This window comes from Mobula birostris, chromosome 7, assembly GCF_030028105.1.
Source record: "Mobula birostris isolate sMobBir1 chromosome 7, sMobBir1.hap1, whole genome shotgun sequence".
Lineage (NCBI taxonomy): Eukaryota > Metazoa > Chordata > Chondrichthyes > Myliobatiformes > Myliobatidae > Mobula > Mobula birostris.
In genome coordinates, this window is record NC_092376.1 from 465,450 (window position 1) to 483,034 (window position 17,585).

Sequence of the window (17,585 nt, forward strand, 5' to 3'; positions counted from 1 at the left end):
TGAGAGAGAACTTGATGATGGTGAGGACAATATGAGTGAGGTTGATGTTCTGGAGCATGTTGATATTAAGGGAGAGGAGGTGTTGGAGTTGTTAAAATACATTAGGACAGATAAGTCCCTGGGGCCTGACAGAATATTCCCCAGGCTGCTCCACAAGGTGAGAGAAGAGATTGCTGAGCCTCTGGCTAGGATCTTTATGTCCTCGTTGTCCACGGGAATGGTCCCAGAGGATTGGAGGGAGGCGAATGTTGTTCCCTTGTTCAAAAAAGGTAGTAGGGATAGTCCGGGTAATTATAGACCAGTGAGCCTTACGTCTGTGGTGGGAAAGCTGTTGGAAAAGATTCTTAGAGATAGGATCTATAGGCATTTAGAGAATCATGGTCTGATCAGGGACAGTCAGCATGGCTTTGTGAAGGGCAGATCGTGTCGAACAAGCCTGATAGAGTTCTTTGAGGAGGTGACCAGGCATATAGATGAGGGTAGTACAGTGGATGTGATCTATATGGATTTTAGTAAGGCATTTGACAAGGTTCCACATGGTAGGCTTATTCAGAAAGTCAGAAGGCATGGGATCCAGGGAAGTTTGGCCAGGTGGATTCAGAATTGGCTTGCCTGCAGAAGGCAGAGGGTGGTGCTGGAGGGAGTACATTCAGATTGGAGGATTGTGACTAGTGGTGTCCCACAGGGATCTGTTCTGGGACCTCTACTTTTCGTGATTTTTATTAACGACCTGGATGTGGGGATAGAAGGGTGGGTTGGCAAGTTTGCAGACGACACAAAGGTTGGTGGTGTTGTGGATGGTGTAGAGGATTGTCAAAGATTGCAGAGAGACATTGATAGGATGCAGAAGTGGGCTGAGAAGTGGCAGATGGAGTTCAACCCGGAGAAGTGTGAGGTGGTACACTTTGGAAGGACAAACTCCAAGGCAGAGTACAAAGTAAATGGCAGGATACTTGGTAGTGTGGAGGAGCAGAGGGATCTGGGGGTACATGTCCACAGATCCCTGAAAGTTGCCTCACAGGTGGATAGGGTAGTTAAGAAAGCTTATGGGGTGTTAGCTTTCATAAGTTGAGGGGTAGAGTTTAAGAGTCGCGATGTAATGATGCAGCTCTATAAAACTCTGGTTAGGCCACACTTGGAGTACTGTGTCCAGTTCTGGTCGCCTCACTATAGGAAGGATGTGGAAGCATTGGAAAGGGTACAGAGGAGATTTACCAGGATGCTGCCTGGTTTAGAAAGTATGCATTATGATCAGAGATTAAGGGAGCTAGGGCTTTACTCTTTGGAGAGAAGGAGGATGAGAGGAGACATGATAGAGGTATACAAGATAATAAGAGGAATAGATAGAGTGGATAGCCAGCACCTCTTCCCCAGGGCACCACTGCTCAATACAAGAGCTTTAAGGTAAGGGGTGGGAAGTTCAAGGGGGATATTAGAGAAAGGTTTTTTACTCAGAGAGTGGTTGGTGCGTGGAATACACTGCCTGAGTCAGTGGTGGAGGCAGATACACTAGTGAAGTTTAAGAGACTACTAGACAGGTATATGGAGGAATCTAAGGTGGGGGCTTATATGGGAGGCAGGGTTTGAGGGTTGGCACAACATTGTGGGCCGAAGGGCCTGTAGTGCGCTGTACTATTCTATGTTCTATGTTCCCAACACAAGGTAGCGGTAAACGGCTGGACCTACCTAGCGAAGGTTTGGACACAGAGACAGTTCCAAACAATGAACGACAGTTCCTTATCTAGGCACAGCAAGACTCCAGTCTTGCTCCGGTGGTAGAACTTGACAGCGATACAGGCGAGGTTGCAGGCAAAGCTTCAGGCAGATGCTGCAGGAGGAAAGGGAAGAGAATAGTCCAGCAAATGAAGTTGAACCCAGGAGCTATTTATATAACCAGCCCAAAATCAGAATCATGTGCCTCAATTAAGGCACACAACAGGACAAGGGAAAACCGGAAAACCTGGAATATGGATCGATGGACCGGACCGTGAACCGGACTGTGAAACGGACAGGACCATGATGGATGTCTACCAAAATAGAAGAAATACTCAAATAGTGAAATAGTACAACAGTGACTAACAAGGGAAATCAAAGCTAATGTAAAAGCAAAAAAGAGGGAATACAACAAAGCAAAAATAAGCAGGAAGATAGAGAATTGGGGAGCTTTTAAAAACCTACAGAGAGCAACTAAAAGGATCATTATGAGGGAAAGGATGAAATATGAAAGCAGGCTAGAAAACAATATTAGGGTGGATAGTAAAAGCATTTTCAGGCACGTAAAAAATAAGAGAGAGATGCGACTAGGTATAGGACTGCTAGAAAATGAGGCATGAGAAATAGTAACGGGGGCCAAGGAGATGGCTGATGGACTAATGAGTATTTTGCATCAGTCTTCACTTTGGAAGGCACTACCAGTATGCCAGATATTGAATGGTGTGAAGGAAGAGATTCCACAGAGTTCAGTTACTATTACAAGGGAGAAGGTGCTAATCCCAGCATACAGACCGCTCATCAGACACTCCAGACCAGTTCAGAAGCAGCTGAAAACCTGGCCAGCAGGAGCCTTCTCTGCTCTCCGAGACTGCTTTGAGCACACTGACTGGCACACGTTCAGGGAGGCTGCAATCGAAGGCGACTCTACCAACTTAGAGGAGTACACGGCATCAGGGACTAGCTACATCAGCAAGTGCATCGATGACGTCACTGTGTCCAAGACCATCACTACACGCACTAACCAGAAGCCATGGATGACCGCGTAGGTGCGTGCGTTGCTGAGGACCCGTGACTCCACCTTCAGAGCAGGTGACAAGGCAGCCCCAACAACAGTGAGGACCAAACTGTCCCAGGCCATCAGAGAGGCAAAACGTGCACATGCCCAGCAAATCCACAGCCACTTCCAGGACAGCAGCGACACACGGCGTATGTGGAAGGGTATTCAGGACATCACCAACTACAGGACAACATCACCTGACTAAGCGGGTGATGCCTCCCTCCCAGATACACTGAACAACTTCTACGCTTGGTTTGAGGTGGAAAATGATGTGGCAGTGAGGAAGACCACCCCTCTTCCAAATGACCAGGTGCTGTGTCTTACCGTGGCCAATGTGAGGAGAACCCCGCACAGGGTCAACCCACAAAAGGCTGCTGGACCAGACAATATTCCTGGCAGAGTGCTTAGAGGATGTGCAGACCAGCTAGCAGATATTCTCACTGACATCTTCAACGTCTTCCTGAACAGCACCGTCGTTCCTACATGCTTCAAGGCCACCACCATCGTCCCCGTGCCAAAGAAGTCTTCAGTGTCCTGCCTCAACGACTAACGTCCCATTGCACTCATATCCATCATCATGAAATGTTTCGAGAGGCTCGTCTTGAGGCACATCAAGTCCCTGCTGCCCCCCTCACTAGACTCCCTGCAGTTCGTGTACTGTCCCAACTGTTCAACAGACGATGTCATTGCCATCACCCTCCACCTGGCCCTAACCCACCTGGACAAAAAAGACACATACGTTCAAATGCTGTTCATAGACTTCAGTTCAGCATTCAACACAATCATTCCTCAGCACCTGATTGGAAAGCTGAGCCTACTGGGCCTGAACACCTCCCTCTGCAACTGGATCCTAGACTTCCTGACTGGGAGACCTCAGTCAGTCCAGATTGGAAGCAGCATCTCCAACACCATCACACTGAGCACAGAGGCCCCCCAGGACTGTGTGTTCAGTCCACTGCTGTTCACTCTGCTGACCCACGACTGTGCTGCAAAACACAGCTCGAACCACATCATCAAGTTCGCCGATGACACCAACGTGGTGGGTCTCATCAGCAAGAACAACGAGTCAGCATACAGAGAGGAGGTGCAGCGGCTAACAGACTGGTGCAGAGCCAACAACCTGTCTCTATAAACAAAAGAGATGGTTGTTGACTTCAGGAGGACATGGAGGGACCACTCTCCGCTGAACATCGACGACTCCGCCGTACAGATCGTTAACAGCACCAAATTTCTTGGTGTTCACCTGGCGGAGAATCTCACCTGGTCCCTCAACACCAGCTCCATAGCAAAGAAAACCCAACAGTGTCTCTACTTTCTATGAAGGCTGAGAAAGGTCCATCTCCCACTCCCTATCCTCACCACATTCTACAGAGGTTGTATTGAGAGCATCTTGAGCAGCTGCATCACGACCTAGTTCGGAAATTGTACCATCTCGGATCGCAAAACCCTGCAGTGGATAGTGAGGTCAGCTGAGAGGATCATCGGGGTCTCTCTTCCTGCTATTACAGACATTTACACCACACACTGCACCTGAAAAGCTAACCGTATTGTGAAGGACCCCACGTACCCCTCATATAAACTCTTCTTCCTCCTGCCATCTGGAAAAAGGCACCAAAGCATTCGGGCTCTCACGACCAGACTATGTAACAGTTTCTTCCTCCAAGCCATCAGACTCCTCAATACCCAGAGCCTGGCTTGACAACAACCTACTGCCCTCTACTGTGCCTATTGTCTTGTTTATTATTTATTATTATTTATTGTAATGCCTGCACTGTTTTGTGCACTTTATGCAGTCCTGGATAGGTCTGTAGTCTAGTGTAGTTTTTGTGTTTTTTCTTACGTAGTTCAGTGTAGTTTTTGTATTGTTTCATGTAGCACCATGGTCCTGGAAAACATTGTCTCATTTTTACTATGTTCTGTACCAGCAGTTGTGGTTGAAATGACAATAAAAAGTGACTTGACTTGACTTGAAAAAGCTGAAAGACATAAAGGTACATAAGTCACCCAGACCAGAGGAACTGCACCCCAGAGTTCTGAAAGAGGTAGTGTTAGAGACTGTGGCAACATTAGCAATGATCTTTCAAAAATCATTGGACCCTGGTATGGTGTCAAAGGACTGGAAAATTGCAAATGTCACTCCACTTTTTAAGAAAGGAGGAAGGCAGCAGAAAGGAAATTACAGACCAGTTAGCCTGACCTCGGTGGTTGGGAAGATGAAAGAATCAATTGTAAGGATGATTTGATGGAGTACTTGGTGACACAGGACAAGATAGAACAAAGCCATGGTTTCCTTCAGGGAAAATCCTGCCTGATGAACCCGTTGGAATTCTTTGAAGAGATTACAAGTAGGATAGGTAATGGGGATGCAGTGGATATTCTATGTTTGGAATTTTAGAAGGCCTTTGACAAGGTGCCACACATGAGGCAGCTTAAGAGTCTGTGGAATTACAGGAAAGTTACTGGCATGATTAGAGAATTGGCTGATTGGAAGAAGGCAGCGAGTGGGAATAAACAGTTCCTTTTCTGGTTGGCTGCCAGTGACCAGTGGTGTTCTGCAGGGGCGGTGTCGGGACCGTTTCTTTCTATGCTGTTTATCAACAACTTAGATGATGGAATAGCTGGCTTTGTTGCCAAGTTTTCAGATGATACGAAGATTGTTGGAGGGACAGGTAATGTTCAAGAAACAGGTAGGCTGCAAGAGGACTAAAACAGATTAGGAGACTGGGCAAGAAAGTGGCAATGTTGGAAAATGCATGGTCTTGCACTTTGGTAGTATAAATAAATGTGCAGACAATTTTCTAAATGGGGAGAAAATCTAAAAATCTAAGATGCAAAGGAATTTGAGGGTCCTATGCAGAACACCCTGAAAGTTAACTTGCAGGTTGAGTCAGTGAGGAAGGCAATGTTAGCATTCATTTTAGAGGTCTAGAATAGAAGAGCAAGGATGTGATACTGAGGCTTTATAAGGCACTGCTGAGGCCTCGCCTTGAGTATTGTGAACAGTTTTGGGCTCCTTATCTAAGAGAAGATGGGCTGGCATTGGAGAGGAGGTTCACAAGAATGATTCCAGGAATGAAAGGGTTATCACAAGAGAAACGTTTGATGGCTCTGGGTCTTTACTCGCTGAATTTTAGAAGGATGAGGGGGGATACCATTGAAACCTCTCAAAAGTTGAAAAGCCTAGATAGGGCAGATATGGAAAGGATGTCTCCCATAGTGGGAGAGTCTAGGACAAGAGGGCAGAGCATCAGGATAGAAGGGCATCCATTTTAAACAGAGATGCGGAGAAATTTCTTTAGGCAGAGGGTGGTGAATTTGTGGAATTTGTTGCCACATGGAGCTGTGGAGGCCAGGTCGCTGGATGCATTTAAGGCCGAGCTTGATGGGTTCTTGATTGGACATGGCATCAAAGGTTATACTGTGGCGTACCTTATGAGAATAGGTTGAGTGAATGGCCTTTTCTCCTTGGAGTGACGGAGGATGAGAGGTGACCTGTATGAGATGATGGGAGGCATTGATCATGTGGATAACCAGAGGCTTTTTCCATGGTTGAAACGGCTAACACAAGGGGGCATAGTTTTAAGGTACGTGGAAATAGGTACCAGATGGTTATCAGGGGTAAGCTTTTCACACAGAGAATGGTGGGTGCGTGGAATGGTCTGCCAGTGACGGTGATAGAAGCACATACAAGAGGGTCTTTTAACAGCCTCTTAGATAGGTACATGGAGCTTAGAAACATGGTGGGTTATGCGCTACGGAAATTGCAGGCAGTTTCTAAAGTAGGTTAAATGGTCGGCACAATATTGTGGGCCAAAGAGCCTTTAATGTGCTGTAAAATTTTATGTTCTGTGTTACGGGGAGAAGCAGGAAGTGGGCAGAGGAAGAGGAAGAAAGAATCAGCCATGATTGAATTGCAGAGCAGACGCAGTGGGCCAAATGGCTTAATTCTGCTCCTACGTCTTATGGTCTTATAAAGACTCAGCATTGTCTCCTTGGTCTTATATTCTATTCCCCTAGAGAAGAATGCGAACATTGTATGTGCTTTTTTTTACCACAAATTCAACCTGTAAATTAACCTTCTGGGAGTTTTGCATGAGGACTCCAAAGTCCCTTTGCACGTCTGATGTTTGACTGTTCTCCCCATTTAGATAATAGTCCATATTATTGTTCCTTTTCCCAAAATGCATTGTCATATATTTACCAACACTGTATTCCATCTGCCACTTTTTTTGCCCATTCTTACAATTTGTCTAAGTCCTGCTGCAATCACAATGCTTCCTCAGCACTACCTACCCCTCCACCTATCTTCGTATCATCCACAAACTTTGCCACAAAGACATCAATTCCATTATCCAAACCATTGACAAACAATGCGAAAAGTAGTGGTCCCAATACTGACCCCTGCAGAACACCACTAGTCACTGGCAGCCAACCAGAAAAGACCCCCTTTATTCCCACTCACTGCCTCCTGCCTGTCAGCCATTCCGCTATCCATGCCAGTATCTTTCCTGTAATGTCATGGGATTTTATCTTATTAGGCAGCCTCATGTGTGACACCTTATCAAATGTCTTTAAAAATCCAAGTAAATGACATTCACTGCCTCTCCTTTGTCCTGCCTGCCTGTTACTTCCTTGAAACTCTATCAGATTTGTCAGGCAAGATTTACGTTCACAGACACCATGCTGACTTGACTTATTTTATCATTAGTCTCCAAGCACCCCAAAACCTCATCCTTACTAATGGACTCCAACACTTTCCCAACCATGGGGAGAAGGCTGGGGAGGGGACTGAGGAGGGGAGAAAAAGATCACCCATGAGTGAATGGCGGAGCAGACTCGATGGGCCAAATGGCTTAATTCTGCTCCTGTGTCTTACTGTTTTTCTTTGCTTTTTATGCTGTCCTTAACTTCTCTTGTCAGCCACGGTTGCCATTTGTGAACAACTTCTTCTGTGGGACACAGCCATCCTGCTATACCAAGCCACTTCAGCCATGTCTGCTCTGCCATTATCTCCACCAGTATCCTCCTCCAATCCACCAGGGAAGCTCCTCTCCCTTGGAAACACCAACGCCCTTGAACTGAAAATCTTACAAAAAGCAGAGGATATGACCCAGTCCATCACGGATAAAACCCTCCTGCCCACTGAGCACATCCACACAAGCATTGTTGCAGGCAAGCAGCACTCCTATCAGGGACCCTCACCACCCAGAACACCCTCTGTTCTCGCTGCTGCCACCAGGAAGGGATGCAGCCTCAGGACACACACCACTCTGTTCAGGACAGTTATTATGCCTCAACCCTTGAATGAGAGGGGATAACTTCACTTGCTCTATCACTGAATTATTTCCACAACCTATGGATTCACTCTTCATCTCTTGTTCTTGCTACTTACTGCTCATTTATCTGTTTCTTTATTTATTGTTATTATTTACTTTTTTTTCTTTTTGCATTTGCACAGTTTGTTTATGTTTGCACACTCATTACTTGCCCACTTGGTGCAGTTTGTCATTGATTTATTAAAGTGATTTAATCTATTGAGTTTGCCGGCTAGAAAATTAATCTAAGGATTGCTTAGGGTGTCATAAATGTAGCTTGATAATAAACTTCCTTTCAACTCTGACCTCTGAAATCCATCCCACACAACGTTCTAGTCAATCTCTTCTACAAACTCTCCTGCTCACCTCATATGCCAGAAATACACAGTACTACGCAATGTCCTGGAGAACCTCCTCTCAAACCTCTACCGAGCCAAAACGTTCTTCCGATTATGAAACCATCGAAACAGCACACAGCAATCCACATCCCAAAGACACAGAGTAATATGACATGCAGTACTCCAATCTCAGACACACAGAGTAACACGACACACAGTACTCCAATCTCAGAGACACAGAGTAACATGAGACACAGTACTCCAGGTCTCAGAGACACAGAGTAACATGACACACAGTATTCCAGGTCTCAGGGACACAGAGTAACATGACACACAGTACTCCAGGTCTCAGAGACACAGAGTAACATGAGACACAGTACTCCAGGTCTCAGAGACACAGAGTAACATGACACACAGTACTCCAGGTCTCAGGGACACAGAGTAATCCGGATTGGATATAGATCCTTTGGCCCATCTTCAGTGATGATCGTCGCATCCTAATTGGCCAAATGAGTAGTACAATAAGGTTGGAGAGTGGCAAATGTTAGTCATTTGTTCAATGGAAGTAATTTGAAGTAATTGGAGTATCTGTGACTTTTACATTTAAAGAAGGTGCAAATGAGATTTAGGTGGATGTTTCCTGAATTAGACAGTTGTAGTATGACAGTAGGTCAAGTGAGGCTTGGGCTTTTGTCTTTGGCGTGAAGGAAGATGAGAGGTGACTTGATAGAGGTGAACTGAATGATGAGAGATATAGCTGAAGTGGACAGCCAGAGACTTTTTCTCCAGGTCAAAAATGGCTAATACCAGGGGGTATAATTTTAAAGGGAAAGTAATGGGGGTTGATAATGTAGATCTTTTACACAGAGAGTGGTGGGTGCATGGAATGTGCTACCAGGGGTGCTGGTAGGTGCAGACACATTAGTGACAAGCAATGGATCTGTGGATAATGGGGTTAGGAGTGGTCTGCCCTGCGGTGACACACATGATGGGAATGGGGAGAAGGTTATGCACGGGGGGGGCGGGGTTTGAGGTGTAGGGTTGGGGAAAATACAGCTGTGCTGCTCACTGGGACCCTGGTATGTTTCAGGGACGCTGTTCACGGTTCGGGAGTTGAACCTCGAAGTGTCCGAGGCCATGGAATTGGTGGTTGAAGCCCGGGACCGCGGCCTCCCCGCCCTCTCCTCACGCAGCACAGTGCGGGTCCAGTTTCTGGATGTGAATGACCACTGGCCAACCTTCAGCCTGCCTGAGTACCGTACGCAGGCGTCCGAGGACCTACAGCCAGGCAGCACCATCCTCACGTTTGAGGCCACCGACCTGGACCCATGGCTGGACAACAGCGGCCTGGACTATACCATCGTCAGCGGCAACACGGCCAACGTGTTCCAGGTGCACAGCTGGCTCCAGCCGCAAGGCAACTGCTGGCGGACGCTGGGCAGCATCATGTTGGCCGAACCGCTGGACTTCGAGACCGTGTCCGCCTACAACCTGACCATCGCCGCCTCGGACCGCGGGGTGCCCCGCCGCAGCCGTACCGCCTCCGCCCTCATCAGCATCAGCGATGTCAACGACAACCCGCCCATCTTCAGCCGTGCCCGCTACCAGCTGACGGTAAGCGAAGCGGCGGCCGTGGGCACCGAGATTGGCCGTGTTTTGGCCACCGACGCCGACTCCGGCACTGTTATCCGCTATTCCATCAGCTCGGGGGACAGCGGCGGACACTTCACAGTGGGTGAGCGGAGCGGGGCCGTGCGCCTCGCCCGGCCACTGGACCGGGAACTGCAAGCGCACCACCATCTCATCCTTCAGGCCAGCGACGGCCCCGGTCACGGCGTCCATTTCGCCCTTGTCCCGCTGTCTGTGCAGGTAACCGACGTCAACGACAACCGGCCGCAGTTCCCGGTTCACCGGCTGACCGCCAGCGTGCGAGAGAACATGCCAGCCCGCTCACTGGTCACTACGCTCCGCGCCACGGACCTGGACTCGGGTGGTTTCGGAGAACTGCGATACTCGCTGGTGGCGCGGCCGGGGGTGGGGGCAGAGTCCTTCACCTTAGACCCGCTCTCCGGGGAACTGCGCACCCGGCGGCCCTTCGACTTTGAGCGGCTTCACTCGCTGGATGTTCTAGCGCAGGCGGTGGACCCGGGTAACGCCTCAGCCACCGTCACGGTTCAGGTACTGGTCACCGGCGAGGACGAGTATGATCCAGTATTCAGCCAACCCGCCTACAGCTTCGCCGTGCCGGAGGACGCGCCGCGAGGATGCAGCATCGGCCGGGTCCTGGCCACTGACGAGGACCACGGCCCGGACGGCCTAGTGCTCTACTCGCTGCTGACGCCATCGCCCTATTTCACAGTGAATGGCAGCACCGGGGAGGTATTACTGAAGGTGGACGGCCGCAGGCGGCCAGGCAGCCGGGCCCGGAGGGAGGCGCGTGCCCTCACCTTGACCATCCAGGCGCAGGGTCCGCTGGCCGGCTCCCGCTCCGCTCACACCCAGGCCACCGTGGACATCAGCCACACTTCGCTCGGGCTGCCGGCCGAAGTGAGCCCACTGCTGGTGGGCGCACTGGCCGCTTCGCTGGCCATCGGCGGGATGCTGGCGGTCATCGGCCTGACACTGGTCATCCTGCGGGCCAGGAGGAAGCGGAGACGCGCCGAAGGTGGCCTGCGGGAGAAAGCGCTGGAGAAGCTGGCGGCCGAGGGGACCCTGCCCGCCAGCGAGCACATCTACCACCAGGCGCTGCCTGGCTACCCTTCCGCGCCGGCCGCCCTCGGGCCACCCTACAGCCGTGGCGACTCCGTTGACCCATCGCACTCGAGCGGCCGCGGCTCGGCGGAGGCGGCCGAGGACGACGAGATCCGCATGATTAACGAGTACCCGCGGCTGGGAAGCGTTTCTGCCCGCGGCCCCGACTCCGGCATCCAGCAGGATGCCGACCGTCTGTCGGACGTCTCCACTGAGCCAGCCGCCGACTGGCTGAAGCAGAAGAAGGGGCCCTCTGTGTTGTTGCCGGGGTCGGTGCCGCAGCCGGCGTTCCGGGATCACGCAGGGGGCTTCCCGGTGGGCGGAGTGGGGCTCGGGTCCTGTCACGCCAAGGACTGCGTCTTCGCTGAAGACGGGCGCCCTTTGGCTCAGGGATCGCTGACGGCCATCGTAGCCAGCGATGAGGAGCTGAGGGGCAGCTACAATTGGGACTATCTCCTCAACTGGTGCCCGCAGTTTCAGCCGCTCGCTAGCGTCTTCACCGAGATCGCCCGCCTCAAGGACGAGAGCGCCCCCCGCAAACAGCTACCGGCCAAACCCAAGGCAGATCCCAAGCCTTGCATTGACCCTCCGCCACTTATCACTTCGGTGGCCCATCCGAATGCCATGTCTGTGCCCCCTCGGCTGGCAGTGGGGAGGAAACAGATGCCAGCCATGCGCCGCTCGCCCATCACTAGCGACGCCTCCATCGCCTCGGCGGCCATGTCCCCGAGCTTTTCTCCCTCTCTCTCCCCTCTGGCTGCACGGTCCCCGGCAGTTTCCCCCTTCGACGTCTCGCAAGGACCGTCGGCCTCGGTCATCAGCACTGAACACTCCCTTGACACTGCCCAGGAAGCTGAGCTGCACATCTGACCCTGCGTTTGCCCCTTGACCCTGTCACACACCAGTCACCAGGGTGGAGAGCAAGGCAACATCAGTACTTCTCAAAACTGGGGATATAGCAGCAACGTCATTCCAGGAAACAAGTCCAGAGCAAATCTCCACGGATCTGTTGAAAAATTGTTAATAGTTCAAACAAGTAAAAATTGGACACAAGCTAATCCTGAAACTGGGCTACCAGCAGACAGAAAGAAAGAGTCGGGATAATGTGAATGGTGGCCTTGAATCGAAGGAGGTGGGAAAATAGATGGTGTGAGTGAAGAGAGCTTCACCCCGTCTTTGAGTGTGTGATGGGATGGTGTAGAGGGAGCTTCACTCTGTGTCTGACCCCGGGAGTGTGTGATGGGACGGTGTAGAGGGAGCTTCACTCTGTGTCTGACCCCGGGAGTGTGTGATGGGACGGTGTGGAGGGAGCTTCACTCTGTGTCTGACCCTTGGAGTGTGTGATGGGACGATGTAGAGGGAGCTTCACTCTGTGTCTGACCCCTGGAGTGTGTGATGGAATTGTGTGTGTATTGGGGGGTGGGGAGGAGTTTCACTCTGTGTCTGACCCCGGGAGTGTGTGATGAGACAATGTGGAGGGAGCTTCACTCTGTGTCTGACCCTGGGAGTGTGTGATGGGACAATGTAGAGGGAGCTTCAATCTGTGTCTGACCCCAAGAGTGTGTGATGGAATTGTGTGTGTATTGGGGGGGGGGGAGGAGTTTCACTCTGTATATGACTCTGGGAGTATGTGATGGGACATTGTAGAGGAAGCATCAGTCTGTGTCTCACCCCAGGAGCGTGTGATGGGATGGTATGGGGGAGCTACACTCTGTGTCTGATGCTGTGAGTGGAGTGTGTGATGAGACCATTTGGAGGGAGATTCAATCTTTGTCTGACCCATGGGAGTGCATGATGGGACAGTGTAGAGGGAGTTCACTCTGTATCTGACCCTGGGAGTGTGTGATGGGGCGGTGTGGAGGGAGATTCACACTGCTTGACCCTGGGAGTGTGTGCTGCGATGGTGTGGAGGGAGTTTCACTCTGTGTCTGACTCTGGGAGTATGTGATGCTATGGTGTGGAGGGAGCTTCAGTCTGTGTTTGACCCATGGGAGTGTATGATGGGTCAGTGCACAGGGAGCTTCACTGTGTCTGACCCTGGCAGTGTGTGGTGGGACCATGTGGGGGGAGCTTCATTCCATGTCACAACCCCAGGGATATGTGAAGGGACGGTGTAGAGGGAGCTTCAATATGTGTCTGACCCATGGGAGTGCATGTTGGGACAGTGCAGAGGGAGCTTCATTCTGTGTCTGACTCTGAGTGTGTGTGATGGGACAGTGTGGAGGGAGCTTCACTCTGTGTCTGACTCTGGGAGTGTGTGATGGGTCAGTTCAGTGCAGAGGGAAGTTTGCTCTGAGTCTGGGATGGTGTGGAGGGAGCTTCATTCTCTGTCTGATTCCGACAGTGTGTGAAGGGATGGTGTCAGGGGAGCTTCATTCTGTACCTGACCCTGGGCATGTGTGATAGGTCAGTGGAGAGGAAGCTTCATTCTCTGTCTGATGCCGGCAGTGTGTGAAGGGATGGTTCCTGGGGGGGGGCTTCATTCTGTGCCTGACCCTGGGAGTGTGTGATGGGACCATGTGGAGGGAGAGCGAGTCTGTGTTTGACCCCAGGACAGTGTAGAAGGAGCTTCACTTTGTGTGTGGATTTGATGGGCCTGTTCTTGATGAGACAGCACAAACTATTTGATATAAGTCGGATCAAAGTAGAGAAGTTAGAGAAAGTCAGATAATGTTGGCAGAGTCTAGGGATGCGGATGGTACAAGGAGCACTCCAGGTTAAAGTCTGAGGTCATTCTCACCAAATGACCTTGATGGTGGAGTGCAGTTAATACTGGTTGGGGTCAGAGTTTCCTTTATTGTGGGATTAGAGTGATTTGCCACTCTGAATTGCTCCAATTTATGTATGAAAGGGAAATTTATTTTTCAATTGAACATTATTAATGTGTAATTGGCTAGCATTTTCCTATTGATGGAAGAGACAGATTAACTTCTTGTCGTGTTCTATTTGAATCCTCACCTCTTAAACTCCCACCTCAACTACAATCTACGCTAGACTGAACGCAATCACTTTGCTCTAAGAGGAGGTTTATGTTTGGTGAGGTTGTGAACTCCGTCCGGAGTTCCGAGTCCTGAACATTTGTCGAGGCCACAGACTGGGAAAACAGTGGTGCTGTGAGACTGGCTTGTTATGTGGCCGTCAGTAATAGCAGGACCTCATTATGAAACAATGTGATTGTATTTATGGGCAGTCGGGGCAGCAACGATGTGTGTGTCCATCGGTGATGTGGTGTTCATGTGGTAGAATCCTGTCCAGGAACCGGAAGCAGAGGTGGGGTGTCTGGGGCAGTAATGTGGCATTTTCTGCACACTACCCAGGGTCCAGACAAGGCCAGAGGTCACTTCAGCACAAACTGAGGCCGATACTGAGTCAGTTTCTATCGTTAAGGATGTAAACTCTCACTTTGCTATAGTTCTGGTTAACTTGGTCGTTTTGTGTAAATAGTACTTGAAAGTTGCCTGTAAACTGATGAAGGACAAGAACCCCTGGGATATTGGTGCCTCAGCCAATCAGTTATTTGTTCAATATTTTATTGTTTCTAAATGCTGCATGATGATTGGTGAGACAATGGCATTTCCATAACAACTAACTATTCCCTGGGGTCAGCAATGGGAGAGGTGAGGAGATGGTCAGAGCCAAATCACAGACTGCGGCCAGGAGGGACATTCACTGAGTGACTGGACACGGTCCACTGTGCAGCAGCCCCAGCAGGCACTGCCCAGTAATAGCCACTCCTCGCTGGAGGACTGATCAGACATACTGACCCTCACTGGAGGACAGGTCCCACACACGCGCTGAGCCTCGCTGGGGGTTGGGTCCCTCACACACACTGATCCTCATTGGAGGATGGTCCCAGACACACACACACACACACCCTCTGACCCTCACTGGGGGACGGTTCCACACACACACTGACCCTTACTGCGATTGGGTCCCACACACACACTGACCCTCACTGCGGTCAGGTCCCACACACATACTGACCCTCATTGGGGGACAGTTCCACACACACACTGACTCTCACTACGGTCAGGTCCCACACACACACACACTGACCCTCATTGGGGGATGGCCACACACACACTGACCCTCACTGGGGGGACGGTCCCACACACACTCTGACCCTCAATACGGTTGGGTCCCACACACACCGCTACAGATATCTGCCTGTAGTGTTAGGTTTCCTTTAGCACTATTGGTTTAGTGTAAGTTGATAAAATTTCCTTGTGTAATCCTTACCTGTGTATTAATGTTAGAGCACAACACCAGAATTCTAGGGGCATTAATCAGGGGCAGGTACCGAAGATTATAACTCCTTTTTCTAATCCAGGGGGCACTGTTCTCCAGCTTGGGCCAGAATCCCTGGATATTCTTCTCACTAGCAACACATGGGTTAATGGACAGTGCTTGAAAGCAGGAACCCTGGCTGATACCCTCCTCACTGTGATACCAGAGGTCGCTGGTCAGTGATGGGGAGTAGGAGCCTTGTCTGAATCCTGCTCACTGTGAACCTGGGTCACTGGTCAGTGATGGGGAATTCTGACTGATCTCCTCCCCTTCCCTGGGTGATATGTTTGCGTTAAGATCTCACCTGGGTCATGTGGGCAATGTGCACTGAACACTGGGAACCTGTGGCAAGTGACGATGGTTGTTCTCTGCTTTGTGAGCACAGAAACAGGTGGTGCGGTATGATACTGTGCTGTGCAAGAACATGGTATCACACACGGAAATGATTTCCTCAGCCCCGTGTCGAGTGTCGTGGTGAGAGCTACTTGTGGCCACTCCACTGGGCAGATCACTCCACTGGCAAACCACTGCTGAGTCTGGGAGAGTCATAGAAAACTACAGTGCAGAAACACGCCCTTCATCCCATGAAGCCCAAGCCAAACTGCGAATCCAAATGTATCTTAAAAATCAAACCTGCATCTACCACTCGTGCTGGCAGTTCGCTTCACACTCTGAGTGAAGAAGTTCCCCATGTTCCCCTTGAATATTTCGCCTTTCACCCTTAACCCATGACCTCTAGTTATTAGCCTCACCAAACCTCACTGGAAAAAGCTTGCTTGCGTTTACCCAATCTATACCCTTCATAATTTTGTACACTTCTATCAAATTTCCCTCATTTTTCTACGCCCCAAGGAATAAAACATTAACCTCTGCAACCTTTCCCTGTAACTCTGGTCCACAAGCACCACGAATTTTCTCTGCACTCTTTCAAATGATATCTTTCCTGTAAGTAGGTAACCAGAATTCTAACGCACTCTTTCAAGTTCATTGATATCTTAATGATATAACAACTCCCCAGAATTCCCACCCGACCCCAATGGAGACAAGTGGAGGAAGCTCTAACCCCCAGTGGGGGTGGGGGTGGGCGTAATGCCAGTGGAGGCAAGGTTATCAATCCTGTGGAAGAATGATGAAGTGCACAGGTTTACTTGGCGAATGGTTCAACAGGAAGCAGAAGATACAATGGCAATATTTATTTTTACACTCTGTAATATAAGAGCTGTGTTTTGTATTCTGATGTAATAGACATGCATGACTCTGTAACGGAGATGGCGGCTGCACAGGGGCCAGTTCCAAGGACCCGGCCTTTGGTCAGTCCCTACACTGGCTCTGGTCAGCTGTTATAAGCAGAATTTTCATTAAATCCACCAATTTGTACAAAAGCTTGTCCTGTATGTTTCAGTTTTTTGTTTTAGATACACCTGCTTCATCACATCTGATATAAATCTGTCCTGCATTAGCCAGAGATTTCCCACAGTAACTATCACTGGGTTGGTGAGAGGCTGCAGACTGTAGACAATCCAGGACTCTGTGTTAAGTAAACCCTCTCATAAGGATCAAAAGACACAGGAGTAGAATCAGGCTACTACGCCATTCCATCTTGGCCGATTTACTATCCCTCTCAACCTCATTCTCCTACCTCAACCTTTGCCATCCTGACTAATCAAGACTCTATCAACATCTGCTGTAAATACACCCAAGGACTTGGCCTCCACAACCGGTAATGAATTTCACAGATTCACCATGTTCTGGCTGAAGAAATACCTCAGAATCTCTGTTAGAAATGGACATCATTCTATCCTGAGGCTGCACCCTCTGGTCTAGAGTCTCCCAGTATAGGAAACATCCTGTCCACATCCACTCTATGAGACCATTCAGTCCATCATGATCGGACAGACAATAATGCCGAAGTAAACAAACTCGATTTGCCTGTATTAGGCCATAATCCATAAAACCATGAGGGATAGGAGCAGAATTAGGGCATTGGGCCCATTGCATCTGCTCTGCCATTTCATCATGGCTGATCCATTTCCCTTTTCCCCTGTAACCTTTCACTCACTGACTAATCAAGAACCTATCAATCTTCGTATGAAATATACCAATGACTTGGCCAACACTGCCACC

General features: G+C 49.8%; 1 protein-coding gene across 3 annotated transcripts in view; it reads left to right on the forward strand.

Annotated features, from left to right (window-relative positions):
• The window catches only part of LOC140199932 (protocadherin-16-like), a 454,953-nt gene extending 438,117 nt beyond the window's left edge, over positions 1-16,836 (forward strand). For all 3 annotated transcript variants that reach the window (XM_072262411.1, XM_072262410.1, XM_072262409.1), the window contains one exon: positions 9,514-16,836. In XM_072262411.1, coding sequence (XP_072118512.1) covers positions 9,514-12,044 — 2,531 coding nt within the window. In that variant the 3' untranslated portion in view covers positions 12,045-16,836. The remainder of the gene's footprint in view (positions 1-9,513) is intronic.
• Positions 16,837-17,585: the final 749 nt, after the last annotated feature.